Source organism: Myotis lucifugus, unplaced genomic scaffold (genome assembly GCF_000147115.1).
Source record: "Myotis lucifugus unplaced genomic scaffold, Myoluc2.0 scaffold_8, whole genome shotgun sequence".
NCBI lineage: Eukaryota > Metazoa > Chordata > Mammalia > Chiroptera > Vespertilionidae > Myotis > Myotis lucifugus.
Genome location: NW_005871056.1, coordinates 12,610,144 through 12,632,652, shown reverse-complemented (window position 1 = coordinate 12,632,652; position 22,509 = coordinate 12,610,144). Strand labels below are relative to the sequence as shown.

General features: G+C 36.9%; 1 protein-coding gene across 3 annotated transcripts in view; it reads right to left on the bottom strand.

Moving 5' to 3' along the window:
* Positions 1-22,509, bottom strand: part of TMCC1 (transmembrane and coiled-coil domain family 1) — a 153,226-nt gene that overhangs the window by 108,056 nt on the left and 22,661 nt on the right. For 2 of the 3 annotated variants that reach the window (XM_014451292.2, XM_014451293.2), the window contains exon 1: positions 13,103-13,795. In XM_014451292.2, coding sequence (XP_014306778.1) covers positions 13,103-13,666 — 564 coding nt within the window. In that variant the 5' untranslated portion in view covers positions 13,667-13,795. Of the gene's footprint in view, positions 1-13,102; positions 13,796-19,171; positions 19,228-22,509 lie in introns of those variants that run through there. The other variant, XM_006083806.3, reaches the window with a different exon arrangement.

Below are 22,509 nucleotides of genomic sequence, written 5' to 3'. Positions count from 1 at the left end.
GAAATGGCTGAAGGCATTTCCCCAAACCTGAATAGGAAACTGATAGTGGCTGCCAGACAGCTAAAAGGCATGCCTCAGGACAAGTTGTGTTAATAAAAAGCATGGGGTCCTGGGGACAAAGAGAACCTAAAACTTTAGACTTAAGATCTTGGATCTTAGCTCCTTTAGCTAAGCTCCTCTGACCTCCAATGCCTTTCAAAATTATATTTGATCTCTGGACTCTTTATTAGTCTCTGGATTCCTATAACATATACACACGGCCTTCTCCAGATTCCTGAACCCTTCTTGATGGTGGGACAAGAGCACCAACACACTACATTGCTTTTTCTATTACATTATGCTTCTTTCTATTTTTTAAATTATTAAAGAACACTAACTACTTAAAATACTCATGTAGTAAATTTTTTCTGTAAATTGAATAATGATTCCATTTTTAAAACTTGAAATTTTACACTGTAAGTTATGAATGAGTTTCCCTATAGCCTGGCAAACCTGAGATACAGTAATATGCTTATAGTTCCTCCCTTATATCTTTGGTATCCAGTCTTGTAACAGTTACATAAAATAAATCTTATTGTTCAAACATCCCTGTGGCTTTTAACCAGTTTCCTGTGATAACCCAGTAGAAATAACTGTGCAATGCCAGCTACCAGTCAATCAACAAAACCATAAGCCCTTTACCTTTAATAGGCTTTCATTATGCAACACCACGTCACTTCAGAAAGCCCCCTCTCATTTATGCTAAACAAGCATTTTCGACACCAGACACTCAATATGGAATGAAACATTCCCTTTACTTAAGGATGTCATAATCTAGTACAGAAACAGAAAACTTAAACAATTGTCATAATGTGGCAAGTGCTATTATAGCAGTGATAATATAATGTGGCAACTGCTTTAATAGCATAGACAATAATGGCATGAAGGAGGGAGTGATGAACTTTCTGTGGGACAAGAAGTCTTACAGCTGGAGTCTTTAAGGTTGAATAGGAATTCTGTAAACAAACAAAAAAAAGGGGGAGAGCATTCCATGCAGTGGAAAAAAAACAGAGAGAGAGGTGTGAATCAAGTGGTAAGTAAAATTTAGTTTTTTCATACTAGACATGTCGTAAGACTAGAATGTTCAGAATATTATTTTGTTTGTGGAATAGGATTGTAGATTATAACAAAATTCATTTATTCCACTTTTGCTAAATTGCACCTGTTAACTATTTTTCTATAAATTATCCAAAGGGGAATAGCCCACTATTTATAAATAATAATGTGATAGGTTCTCACTTCACAGAAGTCTTGATTCTTTTTTAAAAATATATTTTTATTGATTTCAGAGAGGAAGGGAAAGGGAAAGAGAATTAGAAATATTAATGATGAGAGAGGATCACTGATCGACTGCCCCCTACTGGGGATCAAGTCTGCAACCCAGGCATGTGGCCTTGACTAGAATCAAACCCAGGACCCTTCAGTTCGCAGGCCCACGCTCTGTCCAAAAGCCAAACCAGCTAGGGCTGATTCTTTTAATTATTGTCTTCCTTTAACAAAAAGGGGAGGAAATCCATTTTCAGAAAGTTTAGTACACAGTGCTGCCAGTTTCAAGATTCCCTGTGGCAATTCAGGCTCCTTAAATGATATAAGATTTCTGTCTTGCAAAAACGAATTTCTTTTGGGAATCCCACAACAGATAACATTAAAGATCCACATTTTATCTAACATAAGATGAAGTAACTTGTGTAGTTATTTACAAAAATCCAAGGCCCTGTCGATATAAATACCCATGCAAGTAATACAATTAATAAGTAGTAAGATGTTAAAAGTTGTTGACGATTAAAAAAATTTTGAATACTACATCATATTCAATTCCATAACTAACTCATCATGATGGCTGATTTAAAGAATAGCCAACCATGTCAAATAACATTTTTATTTTGATAAATTGGACATGACTCTTTCAAAAATGCTAAATTAAGGTTGTCTCCTCTTGTATCACCAATGTTTTAGGGCTTGCATTAATTTCCTTAAAAAACAAAAACAAAAAACTTATGCCATGCATCACCTGCAGTGAATACATACAAAGGAGAGAAGGAAAGGGAGAAGAAAGATGGGGAGAGAGTTTATTATGTGCCTACTAAGTGCCTAGCAACTAAATAACAACTAACAAAATAACAACTAACATGATTTACACAAAATATTTAAACACTATAAAATCAAGTCCTTAAAATAGTTTACAAGGTGCTTCATGTGCTAGCCCCTGCTTTCCCTCTCTAGATATCTCACTACTTTCAACTTAACCCCAAATCTCAGCTTAGATTTCTGTTCCTTCAGGAAAGCCTCTACCAACTCTCACCAACTCCTTTCTCCAACTGATTCTTCCTTACTACACTGTATTGTATTTTCCTTGTCTGCATCCCCCTCATCAGGAACCTAAAATGCTCAGTGGTATTCTGACAACTACTAGGCCCTTAGATAGTTACTGAATGAATGACTTAAAAAACTAAGGTAGTGCTTGATGGCTCTATAAAACTTTATTTTAAAAAATATATATTTTATTGATTTTTTACAGAGAGGAAGGGAGAGAGATAGTTAGAAACATTGATGAGAGAGAAACATCGATTAGCTGCCTCCTGCACACCCCCTATTGGGGATGTGCCCACAACCAAGGTACATGCCCTTGACTGGAATCAAACCTGGGACCCTTCAGTCCGCAGGCCGACGCTCTATCCACTGAACCAAACCGGTTAGGGCGGCTCTATAAAACTTTAAAAGTTTCTAAAACATTCTGCATTATCTTCTCTCTTCCTCAAAAATCTCCCATACCCACAAATTCCCTGATCTTTCCAGCTAATTAAGTTCTACTTGTTTTTCTATTCCATTTTGTAAAAATGAACTTTAACTATTTGTCAATTATTTATTGCCCATTTATAATCACTCCCTACAATTTAATATTTTCTGATAAAATGTTTCCTATAATAAAGAGAATACAGTAAATTATAAAGAATAAGAAAGTCTGTTAATGATGTAACCACTGTTATCAGTTTATCCTTCTTTTACTATGGATTTGTATATTATCCTATATAATAAAAGGATAATATGCAAATTGATCCTAACAGCGGACCGAGCAGAACAACCGCTTGACTAGTCACTATGAGGCGCACTGACCACCTCTCGGTCCCTTCCCTGAGCCAGCAGGCTCCCCTTGCCCGATGGCAAACAGGGAACCAGGGGTGGGTGGCGGGGGACACAGTGGCGCCAGGCCAAGGCCCCTGCCCCACCCGTCGCCCCACACACAGAGGGCGACCCATGGCAGGGGTGGGGCTGGCCAACCTCTTGCTCCCTCCCCCTGGCCAGCAGGCTCCGATCACCCGATGGCGAACAGGGAACCGAGGATGGGTGGCGGTGGAGGGTGGAACCGGCTGCTAGCAGTGGGGAAGATGGTCCTGATTGCAGGCCAGGCCTAGGGACCGTACCGCACACGAATTTTGTGCGCCACGCCTCTAGTTTACTTATAAAAGTATGCAGTATTATCTGCAGGTTAGCTTGGTTTGTTTTTTAACCCAACTAATGTACATATTATTTGAAACTTCCTGTATTATGTATGGTTTGAATGTTTATGCCCCCCCCCAATTCATATGTTGAATTCCTAAAGCCCAATGTGACATGATTAATGCTCTCGTAAAATAGAACCCTCCCTAGCTCTTTCCAACATGTGAGAAGTCTGCAGCCAAACGCATTTTTAAAATGGGCAAAGGACTTACACAGTTCTCCAAAGATGATATACGAATGACCAACAAGTATATAAAAGTATGCTCAGCATCACTAATCATCAAATAAATGCAAATCAAAACCACAATGAGACCCGTCAAGATGGTGGAGTAGGTAAATTTGGTACTTACATCCTCCCAAACGCCATCAAAATTACAACTAAACTACAGAACAACCATCATTCAGAACCACCTGAAATCCAGCTGAACAGGAGTGCTATTACTGAGAATATTCAGAAGGCACATCGAGACTGGTAGGAGGGGCAGACACTCAGAGAGGGCTGGTCACACCCATGTATGGTGGTTAAAAATAGGGAGGGATATCTCAGCTACAGAGGCCTCCCCTGAGGAGCCAGTGGTCCTAACTCCACACCAGACCCTGCAGCCTAGGGTTCCAGTGCATCATCTTGCAAGAACGAATTTCTTTTGGGAATCCCACAACAGCATTGTGGCTGAGTGAGAGAGAGGGCTGCTGGAGTTCCAGGCATTACTTGCTCTGGGCTCCAGCACTGGGGCAGCAGCTCAAAAGGCTCTAGGACATATAGGATGAACTGAATTGTCCAATGAGGGCTGGAGGGACAGCTTTCTCCCAGACAAAAGTGCTGTTTTCTTACTGAGCCCTCCTCCCACAGAGCCAACAGGTGGGTGTCACAACCTGAGTCTCCATCAACCTGGCTAATACTGTTCACCCCACCCTGGTGATTCCCTGAGACCATGCACTACCCAACTTGTGGGTCCACCCAAGCCACTTGCAGTGGCTTTTCCATACAAACAGCCTATCTTGGCTCATCCTGTGGATTTTCCTAAAATCTTTCAAAGGTTCACAAACCCCAAACAAGCAGCATTTGGCCTTGGCATGCCTGTATATCTTGCTAAGTGTCCCCAGGCCCATCACTAGTGGCAACTGAACTTGGTTCACAGCTTGGCCTCTCCCAGGCACCTCCAAGCCTAGCACAAGTAACAGCCATTTGTAGATCACTCTGTAGCTCATGTTGAGTAGCCTTAGGCAGGCACAGGTGGTGGCTGACCTTGGCCTGCAACTCCCAGGAGGCCCCAGAGCAAGCATACCCAGTAGACAACTTCACCACACTGAAGCACAACCCACCCACCTCCACAAGCAGCACACTCAAGGGGCAAACTCATTAGGCCCCAGAGCCCCATTAAATCGAGTCCTGCTCTGTGGACTCGGCCCCTGCACAGCAGATCCTCTGGTTGTGGCCAGTCCTTGCAACCAATCAGCCTGAGGTTAAATTCCTCCCACTGATGTGCCAACAGCAATCAGGCTCAACTACAATAGGAGAGTACACACAGCCCAAACGGGGGATGAGGGTGAGGAGTACACTTGGAGCACCCAGCTCTAGCTCAGGTGTCCGGGAGGTAGGGCCTACACCAGTGGTCGGCAAACTGCGGCTCGCGTGCCACATGTGGCTCTTTGGCCCCTTGAGTGTGGCTCTTCCACAAAATACCACATGCAGGCACGCATGTACTGTGCGATTGAAACTTTGTAGCCCATGCACAGAAGTCGGTATTTTGTGAAAGAGCCACACTCAAGGGGCCAAAGAGCCGCATGTGGTTCGCGAGCCACAGTTTCCTGACCACTGGCCTACACCACTAGGCCCTACAGGACACCTACTACACAAGGCCACTCTACCAAGATTGGGAGATATCTGTTTGGGAGGCAGCCAAAATGATACAAAGAAAGATATCCAAAATGAAAGAAGAGAACAAAAACTCTAGAATATGAACTAAACAAAAAGCAATCTAGCAGATAAGCACTGGTTATAAGGATGCTCAATGATTTTAGGGGAAGAGTAGATGAACTTAGTAAGAACTTCAGCAAAGAGATAGGAAACATAAAAATGGAGATCGAAGAGAAACAGTCAGTAATGAAGAATACAATAACTTAAATGAAGAATACATCATAGGGTATTAATGTTTATTGCATGTAACATTATTATATTTAAAATTATTTTTCGTGAAAATAAAAAAAATTAAAATATAAAAAAAAATACATCACAGGGAATTAACAATGGAGTGGAGGAAACAGAGGATCAACTCAGCGATTTGGAAAATATAGAAGTAGAAAACACCCAATCAGTATAGCAAAAAGAAAACAGAATCCAAAACACTGAGGATACTTTAAGAAACCTCTGGGACAACTTCAAGGATACCAACATTCACATCATGAGGGTACAGAAAGGAGGAAAGGATACAGAAATTAAAAACCTATTTTAAAAAATAATGATAGGAAACTTCCTTAAGCTAGTGAAGGAAATATACATAGAAGTGCAGGAAGCACAGAGTCTCCCAAACAAGATGAACCCAAGAGGACCACACCAAGACACATCATAATTAAAATGCCTAAGGTTAAAGACAAAGGGAGAATCTTAAAAGCAGCAGGAGAAAAGCAGTTAGTTACCTATAGGAGAGCTCCCAGAAGACCATCAGCTGATTTCTCAACAGAAACTTCACAAGCCAGAACAAATGGGACAAAATATTCAAAGTGATAAAAAGCAAGAACCTACCACCAAGATTACTCTACCCAGCAAAGCTATCATTTAGAATCAAAGGACAGATAATGAGCTTCCCAGACAAGAAAAAGCTAAGTGATTTCATTACCACCAAATCAGTATTACAAGAAATGTTAAAGGGTGACCTTTAAGAAGAAAACTAAATAGTAAATATAAATAATAAAATGGCAATAAATATCTATGAACAACTTTAAATGCAAATGGATTAAATGCTTCAATCAAAAGACACAGGGTGGCTGAATGGATAACAAAGTAAGACCTTTTACATATGCTTTCTACAAGACACTTCAAGGGATGGAAAAAGATATTTCATGCAAATGAAAAAAAAAAGCAATACTTATACCAGACAAAATAGACTTTTAAACAAAGGCTATAATAAGAGACAAAGAAGGACCCAGCAATTCCACTTGTGGGTATTTATCTGAAGAAACTCTAAACATTAAATTGAAAAGATATACGAATCCATATGTTCATTGCAGCAGTATTTACAATATGGCAGCAACTTAAGTGTCTGTCAATAGGTGAATGGATAAAGAAGAAGTAATGTATATATACAATGGAATATGACATGTCATTTTTTAAAAAAAAGAATGAAATCTTGTCATCTGCAACAACATGATGGACCTAGAGGATACTCTGTTGAGTGAAATATGTCAAATAGAGAAAGACAAATGCCATATTTCACTTGCATATGGAATCTAAAACACAAAACAAACAAGCAAGTAGAACAGAAACAAGATTCATAGATACAGAAAACATTTTGCCTGACCAATCCCCCCAAAGCAGACTACTTCAAAGCTGGACAATTCTATTGTAAAATATCTGTTCCTGTATTGTGCGAGTGTCATATTCCTATGGCGGTATAAATGATTTTCATATGATCTAAAAATTATTTAAAGGGGAATTATTCTAACTTTTAATCTTGATTTAAATACAGGATACTTGTACCCCAGGATATGTGTAAGATAATCCAATGGGATGTGGAAAGAAAACATTACAACTTCCATTTATATTTTGTATTTCATTCTTTTAATTTTAATTTTTGTGTTATATGTTATACATAATATATAGAAAGAGTTATATGTGTATAATTTATAACTAAACATAAAAATGTTAGAGACATACTAAAAGGTGTGAATAAGCAAAGTAATTTGGAGGCCAAAACATTAGATAGTTAATGCCTGTTATTTTAAAAAATTTATTTAGTCATAGGGGGCCTACCTATGTAATTATAGATCCTCAATAGATATTAAATACTCATAATTAGTATACTATCAACCAGCTATAAATAATTATTTAGCATCAGAACTTAATGAAATCCTTCAAAATAATAAAGTGATTTTCTTGGTATTAAAATGCAGAGCTAGTGGCAGAGAAATGGATTATCCAGCTCTCCATCAAGCTTCACACATACACACACTCAGAGGAAAATAAAAACCTATGAGGACATCTTTATTCCTCCAACCTAAATCTAAAAATGAAATCTAATTTGACTAAGTTTATCTACATTTAAAGGCCTAAGATGGATTCCTCAGAATATTAACATTGGAAGTAATCTCAAGAAAATATCAATGGCAACCCAGGAACCAAGAGGTCACCGGTTGGATTCCTGGTCAGGGCACATGGGTGGGTTTTAAGCTCGATCCCCAGTAGGGAGTGTGTAGGAGGCAGCCAATCAATGATGTTTCTCTCTCATCAATGCTTCTACCTCTCTAGCCCCCTTTTCCTCGCTCTAAAAATCAATATAAACATTTTTATTTTTTTTAAAAAATATATTTTATTGATTTTTTACAGAGAGGAAGGGAGAGAGATAGAGAGTTAGAAACATCGATGAGAGAGACAAACATCGATCAGCTGCCTCCTACACACTCCCTACTGGAGATGTGCCTGCAACCAAGGTACATGCCCTTGACTGGAATCGAACCTGGGACCTTTCAGTCTGCAGGCCGACGCTCTATCCACTGAGCCAAACCAGTTACGGCAATATAAACATTTTTTAAAAAGAAGATATCAATGGGAATGCAGACTAGTATAGCCACTATGGAAAACAGTATGGAGCTTCCTAAAAAAAAAAAAAATTAAAAATGGAACTGCCATTTGACCCAGTGATCCCACTTCTAGGAATATATCCAAAGAATCCTAAAACACCAATCAGAAAGAATATATGGGGGTGGGGGGCAGGCTGGAGGGGGTCAATGGGAGATAAAAGGGGCATTGAAAGTATGTAATACTTTCAACATTAAAGATTTTAAAAAATAATAAAATTGAATTAAAAAGAAAGAATATATGCACCCCTATGTTCATAGCAGCACTATTTAAAATAGCTAAGATCTGGAAACAGCCCAAGTGCCCATCAGTAGATGAGTGGATAAAAAAAAATCTGCAGTACATTTAAACAATGGAATACTATGCAGCTATAAAAAAGGAGGATCTTTTACCCTCTAAGACAGCATGGAGGGACCTAGAAAATATATGCTAAGCAAAATAAGCCAGTCAGAGAAAGACAAGTATCACATAATCTCACTTATATGTGGAATCTAAACAACAAAATAAACTGACAAACAAAAGAGACAGGTAAACATGCAATAGACTGACAAATCTCAGAGAGAAGCAGGGGAGGAAAGGGCCTAAGAGATTAACCAAAGAACTTATTATGTATAACCCATGGACAGACAGTGCAGTAAAGGCCTGGGGAGGGGGCGGGAGTGGGGTGGAGAGGATCAATGTGGGGAGGAGGGGAAGAAAGGGACATCTGTAACACTTTCAACAATAAAGATAAATTTAAAAAAAATAAGATATCAAGTCCATTTCAATTAACATTTAAAATGATAGTTATTCTTAAAACTAGTTTTTCAAGTACATTACTGTTAAAAGCATAGCATGCATACCATATCAAAATGCTTTTTTATAGTCAGAAACAGGAAATACTTTGTTTTTAAAGAAAATGTTCACATTATCATAAGTAATATTCTATATGTATATATGTGTGTGTGTGTGTGTGTGTGTGTGTGTGTGTATATATATATATATATATATATAGAGAGAGAGAGAGAGAGAGAGAGGCAGAGAGAGAGATTTAAGAGAAGAATGGAGAGGGAGAGAATCATTGATCGCTGCCTCCTGCACACTCCACACTGGGGATCGAGCCCACAACCTGGTCATGTGCCCTTGACTGGAATCGAACCCAAGACCCTTTTGTTCCCAGGCTGATGCTCTATCCACTGAGCCAAACCGGACAAGGCAAATAAGTAATATTCTAAAAACAAGACAAGCAAATGAAAAATGAATCTTTGGAAAGCTACCATATCTAGGATCTTTAAAAAGAAAAACACATTTAAATTGGGTTTTTAAGACATAATGTCAACTTCCTGTTATTTAAAAGCATAAAACACCTTATTGACCAAAGTGCAAATCCTAAAGTTATTTACTAACCATACAAATCCCTGCAAATTTCAGATTTTAGGCCAACATTTGTTAAAAGTTAGTCCCATAACCTGGTTGGGACCTCCTGCATGAGGATGATTTGTTAAGAGTTAGTCCCATAACCTAGCTTGGGGCCTCTGCAGGAGGATGATTTGTTAAGCATCCATATTTTTCATGGACCTCTGGTGTCCTCAGTGAATTGCTGAAACTACGAACTTAAATATGTGACTGCTAATAATCTACTTGATTTGTTGGGAGTTTCCCAGTGGAACCCAGGCCCCTAACTCATTTAGCATCTCAAGGAACCCCAGAATCTCATAGCTAGAAGGTAATTTAAGCCATTCTTTAGGTCAGCTTTCTCCTAGAGCTATCTACTCCAGGTCTTATTGATGGCTATGAGATTATTCTTGGCAAGACTCACTGTAGCAAAGAACAGTGGTCAAAAGTATGACTTTGGAGTTAGAAAGACTTGGTCTGACATCCAGTAAACTTATTAAGTGGGTGAACTTGACAAGTCACTTTGACCTCAATTTTCTGTTTCCTCACTTATAAACTAATTTATGAGATAGTAATACTTCACAGTACAGTGTTTGTAGTGAGAATTCACTACAGCATTCTAACACTTAGAATGATTGGGTCAATAAATATTTGTTGAATTAAAAATAAAAAAGAATATCCCAAGGACTAGGTCAGTGATGGCGAACCTTTTGAGCTTGGCGTGTCAGCATTTTGAAAAACCCTAACTTAACTCTGGTGCCATGTCACATATAGAAATTTTTTGATATTTGCAACCATAGTAAAATAAAGATTTATATTTTTGATATTTATTTTATATATTTAAATGCCATTTAACAAAGAAAAATCAACCAAAAAAATGAGTTCGCGTGTCACCTCTGACATGCGTGTCATAGGTTCGCCATCACTGGACTAGGTATTATTAGCCTAAAGAAGGAACTATTCAGACACACACATTGTGAAAGCTATTCATGTCTGCAAAGGCATTACACACATTCTGATTGGCATTAACTGGAGAAATACAGGGAACCAGATTTCAATTTAATATGTTGGATTTGTCTAACAGAAACATCACAAGTAGAATGGTAATCATTGAGAGATTCTGAGAGACCAGTTAACCACTTAGGGAGAATGTTGCAGAGCTGAATAAAATGATTATAGAAGTCACTCCCAACCTAAGATGTTGTGTTAATGACAGACTCAAAAAGAAAAGTGGAACATTCTTAGGATAATGCTCCAGCACTCTTGTCTTACCCCTCCAGGTGGCTATATTAACTTGGCAAGGAAAAAATAACTAAAAACACAGAGTTAAAAATAATCATTGCTATTAACTGCCAGATTACCTGCCAGTCAGATTACCTGAAAACAAGGATAAATTAGTCAATTACCTCTCTTTCCCCTATTTTTTCTTTTTTCTTTTCCTATTTTAAAGACTGTTTGGAGGTTAGAAAGGCTATAATGACTTCTGGACTTTTAGCAATTTCATTGCCACCTTTTGACAATAGATACGGAAAGCATTTAGAAACCTTTACTTCTTTCTTTTATCCAAATTTCTACCTTACTCATTTCTCTACAAGAGTTAGTTTTGGGGCTTCAAATCTTGTGTTAATTGTTAAAACAAATTGTTTAATTTTTCTTAGGTGTTTTAGGAAAATTAGCCTACTTAGATGTACCTTCCAACTAGTTGGTAGGTTACTAACTTTTTGGCAGTCTAGATCCTTCTACGATCTTCTACACTCTCTGTCTTTATATTACACCTTTCCCACTAAATACATAATAAAAACTTACAATATTGAGGCATCTGTGCTATGGTAGAATGAGCAAACGACTTAGACTCAGCCATGGACGAGCTCTCTGGTCTAAGTAAATTTTAAAATTTCCTAAGCTCTAATTACCTTGTTTGTACAAATGGAGATCAGACATACCTCAAAAAGCTGACATGCAACTTAAATTATATTATATACATAAAAGTCTTGCATCATTATATACTCAACAAGCTGAGTATGATCCCATATAATGACATTAAAACAAATTCACTTCCACAAAACATTCTTGCAAAATTATTACCAAGTACATGGAAAAGATTCTCAATTATCAAATGAGTCATTAAAATTCAGTATTCTCAAGGCAAGCTTCTTGGTGTTTTATGGCAGTAAGAAAGATGATACAGGAATAGTTCTCACCGTCATCCCCCTTTCTTAACTATAATTATGCAACATTATATTATGGTTAATGTGAGACTTTAATTTGAGCTCTTTTCCACCCCACCCTCAACCCTGCTATGCAGAAATAGCTCCATGGAGATTATTTATTTAACTGGTTAACTCACTAAACAGAAGAGACCTTATCTTAGATACTGTAAATAATTACTTTTTTGTTCTTATTATTTTGTTTAGATATCTGAGAATCCAGAATGTCATTGCTTATATTATAATGATGAACAGTTTTAAAATAACTTTAGGGAATCATTCCAGTATTTTATTTCCACTGCTACTCATTGGAAAAAGACAAGTTATTTAGAAGTAATAACATAAGAAACAACAAGAACAAAAGAAACCAAAAAGGGGTAGTGTTGAAATCAGCATTTGTCACTGCTTAGATTTCTGCCTTCATTCAAACAAGCTGCTCTAGTTACCAATATTTGAAAAAAAACAACAACTTTCTTTTCCCCTTTTCTTGTCCCCTGCTTGTGGCTTGTGGACTCGATGCCTGATAGGGGGCCTTGCAGGAAGTGGTTGATTGATGTTTCTCTCTCATCATCGATATTTCTCCCTCTCTCTCTCTCTCTCTCTCTCTCTCTCTCTCTCTCTTCCCCCCCTTCCTCTCTAAAATCAATCAAAACATATTTTTAAAAAATAAAGTGTGAAAGCCACTATTTAAAAAATAAAGAATGCATATGCTCTACTGCAGAAAGCAAAATGTATATTGAATGGCACAGTATGTATGAAAATTATAAGCAATTTATATTTCCACACTAAGCAGACACACCCAGATTCTAGAACTTTATTCATTACCTTCATTAATGTAAGAAAGCCAATTCATGTGCAAAACCAATGCAACAACAAAGCATCTTTGTTTCTCTACCATAAAACTGAGATTTTTAAGACATAAAGAACACATAAAGTATACTGATGATTTAGCAAAAGAGTAAAATAAACAAAATACAGCAATATGTTAGGAAGCAAATAGGAATATAATTATAAGCATGCATTCATTAGCTGCAATAATTATTATTCATTCCCTTTAACAAAAACAGGAACTATCTTTTACCACAACTTTGAGATATCTCTTGCTATCTCTTTTTAGTTACCAAAGAAAAGTTAAAAGAATCCCAGATAGAAAGAACAATAACAGAAAAAGAAACTCTAACAGACTTACCCGCTCTACAGTTGCCTCATCCCCTGGAAGACATGCAGCAGCAGCACAAGCTATTTCCATAACAGCAGAGCTGGTAGGAGCATCAGTAGTGGATGAAGACCTGGGTCGGCCAGACTGCATAACAGTTGCCATCTCCTGACCAGATTTCCTGTTGATTTGGGGACTTCCCTTTGGGGCCTCTGGCTTGCCCCGCCTACTATGCAAGCTCGTCCCTCTCTTCATCTTGGGTGGCACTCGGATCTGTTGCAGGACACGATTCAGAGCTGTGGGGTGGGTGGGGACACCATCAATCTCTGCACATGTGTTCTGGCTTTCCAGATCCATTTCAGGTTCTGGATCTGCCTGAATTTGTTGCACATCATGTGGAGACACAGATGACCTCCTGCGCTGGTGCTGGAAGAGATGCTTCAAGCCTTGGCCAATCACATTAATGTTCTCCAAAGCATTGTGAGTCATTTTAGACAACTTTTGTTCTGATTCTGTCTGCTTTCTGGCCTCTGCATCTTGGGATCTGCCTCCAGGATCAGGGTCCTCATATAACTGTTCACTGCCCGAAGGCTCCATCAGTAGACTTAATATGCTTATTTGCAAACTCAAAAATTTTAAACACACCAAGACTGTCAAATTAGGTAGGCATTTGCTTCAATAGTAACTACACATGCAGCTGTGAGATGGAGGCTTCATGCCTATCTAATGCTTAAAAAAAAAAAAGAAGAAGAAGAAGAAGAAGAACCTCATATTATAAATCCATGCAGAAACTCCAGTGTTAAAGAAAAACATGCCACTAGCCAAACAAATGAGCACTATCATTAAGCAATCTTTAATCAGAAGATTAAAAGACAGTTTTCTAGATAGTGGGTAATGATTATTTTCTAGAATAAGAGAAAAAGCTCAGAAACAAGTACATAGGAAATGAAAACAGCAATGTTTTTTTTTAAATCCCTACAAGTTTTAATATATGAAAAATTGAATACTAGAGCAGTCATCTTGGAATGGAAACCACAATAATAGTTGATAAACAGCCATTGCTTGGGAAATCAAGAGAGAACATAATATTCAATATGTATAGTCTTGCTGAGGTGATTTATTCCTTTCATTCATAACCACAGTTAATTATTCAACTGCTGAAACTCAGTAAATTCAAACCGTAATAATAAGAAGTAGATATCACAACCTAACTGTGTATATTTTAATGGAAAAGAGGAATTTCTAGTTACCATTCATATTCATCAAAGTTACTGGCTGAAAAGTTTGCTCTTTAAGAAGAAAATAGAAAAAAAAATCTTGTAAGCTGAAGTATCTGTTGAAGCACTAATGACCTTGGGGCACTGCATGAGTGAATGATCCAGACAGGATCTGTTTTCAGAAACTAGAGTTTTGCTCAGTACCAGCTATCAAGAAAAGATATTCTAGTTATTTAGCATCTCATTCTTACTCTAAAGCTGCTATGTTATTTGAGAAGTGGACTCAACAAAAATATTTCAATGAGAGTAAAAAATTAATAAAGTCTACTATTAAAAAAAAAGATATTCTAGGAACTCCCTTTCTCTGAATAGTATCATCCCTGACAGAAGCTTCCCATATATCCACAAAAATTCAAAAGCAAAGAAATAACACAATAACTGGGGTATAATAAAAGAGCAGAGAAAAAGAAAGATCAAATAGCAACAACCACACACCAATATTAAATGCAGGAAATTAAAAGGAAGCTGAAACTAAAAAATGTAAGGTCAGCACAACTGCCATGGTTACAGAAATCACATGCACAAAAAGAGGAGGAGAGATGGTAGGCATGAGATTTTTCATCACAGAAATATATAAAACAAAATTGCATTGAGGCACAGAACCTGCTAGAGAGGACAAAATATGGTATAGGAAGAACTTCTTTATGTCCATATTTTCCCTCAACTTTTTTGTTCAAAGACCTTTAAAACTCCCTACACTACCCCAAGTACTTTGAACAGTTTAAGTCACTATCAATGAAGCACTAAGGTGGTCATGTTCTTGAGAAATGAGGACTCCTTGCCACCAAGTAGTAATCTAGAAGGCATTAATTACCTGGATGTAGTAAGTTTACCATAAACTCAAGGCTACTAGAGTTCAGAGGGACAGGAATGTAAACCCACTAGTATTCTTCCTGGTAGCTATTCTCAGAAGACCTTCTTACCATTATATGGGCACTGTCATTGTGGCTCTGCTGTCCACGTTCTTTCATGCCTATTTCCCCATCTCCTGACCTCTTCATGACTCAGAAGCATAAATAATGTGATGAGGTAAAAGATACTGTCTCTCTTTTTCTAAATACCACAAAATTCTTTGCTCCCAAACTAGGCAAATAGCAGCTACTAGAATGGGAAATTTTAGTGCCTTTCACTCAAATTCTTTGTGGCCACACTAAAATCCTGCCATACCCCTTTCCTGACTGTACATTGCTTCTGGGTTGTTTTTTCTTTTTTTCTGTAGGAAAGCCAAGAAAGAAAAAAACCCTTAATCCTTATTAGATTAATGGCTATCTTGGTCTCTACTGGAGTTTTCTGGGGCTCCTTGTGGGCAAAAATGTTGCCACAGTATACTGTATTTAATTATCTTCACCTTCCCTCATGAGTTTGTAGGGTAGACTAATAGTTATTGAATTAGTTCCACTCTGCAAAGCTTTGAGCTTCTCAGAGAAAATTTACCAAAATAATCCAGTAACACTGTACATCAACTAATCTCTCTTCTTGCACTGGGCTAGTTAGACCCTGAGAAGATAGGAGGATGTGAAAGCAGCAGATTGATAATGAAGAAGTAATTTACTTTTTTCTTTCTTTGTATTTCATTACCTAAATAACACAAATGATTTTCTTGTTGGTTTAGAAAATAAAATATATAAGATAAATTTCTCCCATGAGAGGTAAAAGGTACCATGAATAAAGGCACAATGTCAAGGTTAGTTGGAAAACCTACTTGTTTCATATATAAAGGTAAAAGGAATTATAAGGCATTTATTACTCAACAAACCTATTCCTTTGGGCACTGTTATAAACTAATCAAGTGATCTTATGCTTCTTTTATATTTAATGAAAAATATGGTACATTTTATATGTTAGTAAATTCATTTGAGATTTCACTAGCATTTGGACATCATTTATTTTCATATAATTTAAAGTGATGATTAATTATAAGGAAATGCCAGCATTCCTAAGAAAATCTAGAAATAGGATGTCAATCTCCAAGCCAAAGCTTGCACAGGCTATCTACACAAATACAATGGTTATGTAATAGTACAGGAATAAATTCTTGGATTTCTAAAGGCAAGACATAACCATACTAACCAGCACAGGCTTACCTAACATGGCACTCTAAGTTGAGTTTTAAACATCAAGTGGTAAGAAAAGAAGTTTGAAAAACAACCTATTATATTGATGATACCAGGTGTACTGGTTAATAATGCGGATTTTTTCAATAGATGGAGTTACACATATGTTGATATACATGCGATTTGATATGTATGCTATTTTGTTGTATTGACAATAAACTTCAAAACTTTGTATGTCAAATTTTCTGAAGGTGTTAACATCATAGGTATTTTTACACTTAAAAATGTCGAATTTCGTGCCAAAAAAAGAGCATTTGTGGGAAATTATAATTCATTACTTTATTTTTAAGAAAAGTGCTGCTGAATACTTCGGGAAGCTTATGGTGAACATGCTCCATCTCAAGATACTTGTGAACGCTGGTTTAAATGCTGTAAAAGTGATGATTTTGATGTGAAAGACAAAGAACGTCCAGGTCAACCAAAAAAGTTTGAAGACCAACAATTACGAGCATTACGGGATGAAGATGCATGTCAAACTCAAAAACAACTTGCAGAAAGTAAACGTTGCTCAGCAAACAATTTCCAATCGTTTACAAGCAATGGGAAAGATTTTAAGGGAAAATGGGTGCCACATCAACTTAACAAAAGACAAATGGAAAACAGAAGTCATCAGTAAAATGTTGCTTCAACGGCACAAAAGAAAGTCTTTTTTGCATCGAATTGTGACTGGCGATGAAAAGTGGATTTATTTTGAGAATCCCAAACGCACAAAATCATGGGTTGATCCAGGTCAACCATCAACATTGACTGCAAGGCCAAATTGCTTTGGAAAGAAGACAATGCTCTGCGTTTGGTGGGATCAGGAAGGTGTGGTGTATTATGAGCTTCTAAAACCAGATGAAACCGTTAATACTGATCGCTACCGACAACAAATCATCAGTTTGAACCATGCTTTGATCGTGAAATGACCAGAATGTTCTGGAAGACATGGCAAAGTAATTTTGCTTCATGATAACGCATCATCACACACTTCAAAACCAGTTAAAGACACGTTAAAAGATCTTGTCTGGGAAGTATTAACCCACCCGCTGTATTCACCAGACTTTGCTCCTTCAGATTACCACTTGTTCTGATCGATGGCACTTCAAAACGTACAAAGAAGTGAAAAATTGGGTCTCTGAATGATCTGCCTCAAAACAAGAAAAGTTCTATTGGGACGGTATCCACAAATTACCTGAAATGGGGGGGGGGGGGGGCGGGTGCACTGTGTAGCTAATGATGGACATTACTTTGAATAAAGCACTTTTGATGTTTCTCTTGAAATTATCGTGTTTTCTTTGATTACAAAATCCACATTATTAACCAGTACACCTGGTAAAATGTAATCTGGTACTTACACTTGTAGCTATCATCTGCATTATTACTGTGATATCAACAAACAAGAAATATGGTCAAAATTTTGACGCTTGCTAAAATTTTCTGCAGGTCAACAGAAAATCTTTAAGGCCACCTTTCAATATAAGGCAAAATTTTGACCTTTGCTAAAATTTTCTGTAGGCCAACAAAATATTTAAGGCCACCTTTCAATATAAGTCAAATATTAAGGAAGATCAAATGCTGTGCCAAAAATATCAAAGACAGTAACGTTGCAATAATTAACTCTATAAAATTGCTGACAGTAACAATGCAAGCACAAGCCCAACCAGTGTGGCTCAGTGGCTGAGCGTCAACCTATGAACAAGGAGGTCACAGTTTGATTCTCAATCAAGGCACATGCCGTGGTTGTGGGCTCAATCCTTAGTAGAAGATGTGCAGGAGGCAGCTGATCAATGATGTTCTAATCACTGATGTTTCTCTCTCTCTCTCCCTCCCTCTCCCTTACTCTCTCTGAAATCAATAAAAATATATACAAAAAGAAGGGGGGGGTGGCCACAGAGTCTGTGAAGCCACAAGAGCCGAAGCTGTCGTATCCCCTTCCTTTTCCACTTCCCATTACAACCAATAAGGGACATTCATATCGTTTCAGGTGGGGGGAAAAAAAAGAATGCAAGCACTAAAGAAATTCAACAATGGCAAAGTTTTTTAGGAATCCTCTATTTTCTTCTGTAAAATTCAAATAAATAATAACTGTTGCTCAGTTTATAAAATTCCCTGAATAACTAACTATATATTGAGACCCCTAGTTTAACACAAGTTCAACTGCAAAGTAAGTATGCTTTTGTAAGAAGGAAATGTTGGCTTCTCTTTTATTCACTCAGCTTCTCTGAAAAGTAGAGTTCTTATAAGTAAACCAGAGGAAGTAAGAAAAGAAAAAGGAACAGAAGGACATGGCTTAAAGGGGGCAGGGTGAAGGAGTGAAAAGGGGGAAAGAGGAGAAAAAACCACCTACATACCAAACATTTAAAGTAACTTTGTTAAATTCTCAGAATTTTTAACAATTTTTATAGAACCCATTTTGCCAAAATACAATACACCATTAGTTCACATTTAAGAAACAAGTTGTTCTGAATTAGTATCAGAAGTAAGTTAATGGGGGGCTAAGGACACATATGTAATACCTTAATCAATAAAGAAAGAAAAAAAAGTTAAAAATTATGTTTTTTAAATCTGTCGAATGTTTATGAGGGTGCTTTAAAAAAATTCCAAATTATATACAAATCCTTTTTCTTTCATATATATATATATTTTTTTTTGATAGGTGTGGTAACCAAAGCTTATTGGTTTGACAATGAACCAGTTATTTCATTAACAATAAAGAGTTGGATACTTGCCTTTATCACTCTTCCTCAAGCACTTCTAAAGTATACAGGAATCCTTTTAGTAAAAGCTGAAAAGCAAACATTAATAATTAAGTGAGAAACTTAGAGGGGAAAACTTATTATCTATTATATACACACAGAAAAATACTGAGTATATACATAAAATGTTAACATTTCTCTATCACTGGTAGAAATAGGGTAATTTTTCCCAATATTTTTCATTATTTTCTAATTATTCAAAACTCAAGAAAATTTTTAATCAAAAAAATATATGGGAAAAAAATTAACTTATCAATACTTAAAAGTGGCACATGTCATAAGTAGCAATGAATATTTTTACACTATGATATGGAATTAGAAATAGATATCCCAATAATTCTAATCTTAATATGAAATACAAGTACATGAAAAACAACACAATTTTATAAGCAAATGTTTTTTTCAAATAGCTTCCAATTCTGTATCTATAATTTTGCATTCAAAAGCAACTCTAAAAACTTATCTACCATGTATAATTGAGATTCAAGATGCACCAGAATTGAAAATTTACTGAAAAATCAGCTTCTGACAGCCATTACCAGGAAGCAATTTAATTAGACAAGTATTTTGGGGACATCTGCTATGTGCTCAGCATTGTATACAACAAATAAGACATATTATCCTGCCCTCAAAGAACACACAATCTAGCATTGAAAGATTTACATACTTCAAACTTAAATAACCCAAAACAACACAATTAAGCGCTAAAATGTGTGAGGGAAACTGCAATTACCATCAGACTTCTGGAAAAGCAGTTAGAATTAGATTTGTTTAGGAAAATTTTATGAAAGAGAAAAAGACTTTAACTGAGCTTTAAAGGATAAGAAGATGAATAAACAGTAAGATATAAACCAAGACTTCCAGCTTAGACAGCAGTAAACACAGTATGTTTGGGGGCCAGTAAAGAGGCAAGGTGACTGTACTAGTGGATACACATCTGAGTCATCTAGAGAGAACTGGGCAGCTGGTGGGCAGGTGTGAGAGAGGTCTTTCTATTATATAACCTTCTGTATATTTTGAATTTTGTACCTCATGACATTATGTATTCAAAAAATAAACTCTCACACTTTAAAAAAGAAAGAAAATACATGTTTTAATTTCTAGGATAAACATTTAAGAAAGGAGCAAAAGAGTATATAACTTCTATATTAATACAGTGGGGCCTTGACTGACGAGTGTCCCGACTAACGAGTTTTTCGAGATCCGAACAGTCTTTCAGCCGATTTTTTGCTTTCAGTTGCGAGCTAAAATTCGGGTTACGAGCCAGCTTCAGATACCTCACCGCTAGTTGGTGCAGCAAACGTCACAGTGAACGCCACAACATCAGCCCAGCATCACGTGTCTCACTCGTTCACTGTTGATTTGACATACGAATAATTTGAGTTACGAGCTCCGTCACGGAACGAATTAAACTCGTAAGTCAAGGCCCCACTGTAGAAAGGAAAAATAGGTCTGGCCAGTGTGGCTCAGCGGTTGAGCGTCAACCTAAGAACCAGGAGGTCACCAGTTGATTACTGGTCAGGGCACATGCCCAGGTTGTGGCGATCCCCAGTAGGGGGCATGCAGAAGGCAGCCAATCAATGATTCTCTCTCACCATTGATGTCTCTCTCTCCCTCTCCCTTCCCCTCTGAAACAATTCAAAATATATTTTTTGAAAAAAGAAAGAAAAAACAGAATTAAAATACCCAAATAAATGCAAAAAGAGGGAGCACAATCACCAAAAAGTGGAACATATAAATAGCAAAACGTATGATGTCAAACGTAAACCCAAATATTCCAGTAATTATATTAAATGTAACTGGATCAAAAGATAAAAATTATTAGACTAAATTTTTTAAAAGGTGGGTACTGCAAATAACAGGAGGAACTTTATAAACTATAGGATCATCTAAGCACTATGCTGTACACCTGAAAGTAATACAAAACAGTAAATGTAAAGTATAATTTTAAAAAAATTAACCAAAAATAAATAAACAAAATTCAACTATAATGGTGCTTACAAGAATCACATCTAAAAATAAAAAGTATGGAAAAGGTCATACAAAATAAAGAAAGTTGCTCTAGTTTAGTACATACACAAAGCAGACTTTAATGCAAAAACATTAACAGTTATAATTTATAGGATGAAATGTATACTTCATTAGAAAGATATAACAATTTTAAAATCTGTATTCATATAATTATATAGCCTCCAAAACTTAGCAAAATTACAAGTGAAAAATATCCATAAGCATAATGAGGAAATTATTATCAGTAGTTGATAGAACAAATGACCCAAAAAAGGGGGGAAATAGATAAAAATATAGATCTGAATAGCATGATTAACAAGCTGGACTTAAATAGACATTCATATGACAAAGCACCCAGTAACTGCAGAACAAATAATCAAGCACAAAAAGATCATTTATAAAAATGGATCATATGCTGAGTTCTAAGGCAAGTCTCAAGTTATTCTATAACCACAAAGTGTATTCCTAAGGTTTAGCGAGTGGAGGAAATTACTCTCTCTTCCCCCCATTTTCTCCTAACCCAGTGGTTCTCAACCTTCTGGCCCTTTAAATACAGTTCCTCATGTTGTGACCCAACCATAAAATTATCCTCGTTGCTACTTCATAACTCTAATGTTGCTACTGTTATGAATCATAATGTAAATATCTGATATGCAGGATGGTCTTAGGCGACCCTGTGAAAGGGTCGTTCAACCACCAAAGGGGTCGAGACCCACGGGTTGAGAACCGCTGTCAGACCTAACCCAACCTCTAGGCCAGTGGTTCTCAACCTTCCTAATGCCGCGACCCTTTAATAAGTTCCTCATGTTGTGGTGACCCCAACCATAAAATTATTTTCGTTGCTACTTCATAACTGTAATTTTGCTACTGTTATGAATCATAATGTAAATATCTGATATGCAGGATGTATCTTCATTGTTACGAATTGAACATAATTAAAGCATAGTGATTAACCACAAAAACGATATGTAATTATATATTCAATATGTGCTTTCCGATGGTCTTAGGCGACCCCTGTGAAAGGGTCGTTAGACCCCCAAAGGGGTCGCAACCCACAGGTTGAGAACCGCTGCTCTAGGCAATGCCGCCTGGATGGAGCAACACAGAGGCTGGACAAGCAACTAAAACCCTGAAGGAGAAAAAAGCCTTCTCTCTGACTAAAGGAAACAGTCACAAGAGCATGGATGAATCCCACTGCAGTTAGAAAGATTAAACCACAAATGTTGACAAATTGCTGAAGACTGAATATGAGCTAACATGAGAGTGTGAAGTCCCTGGGGGATGTAATCATAGGAGAATTC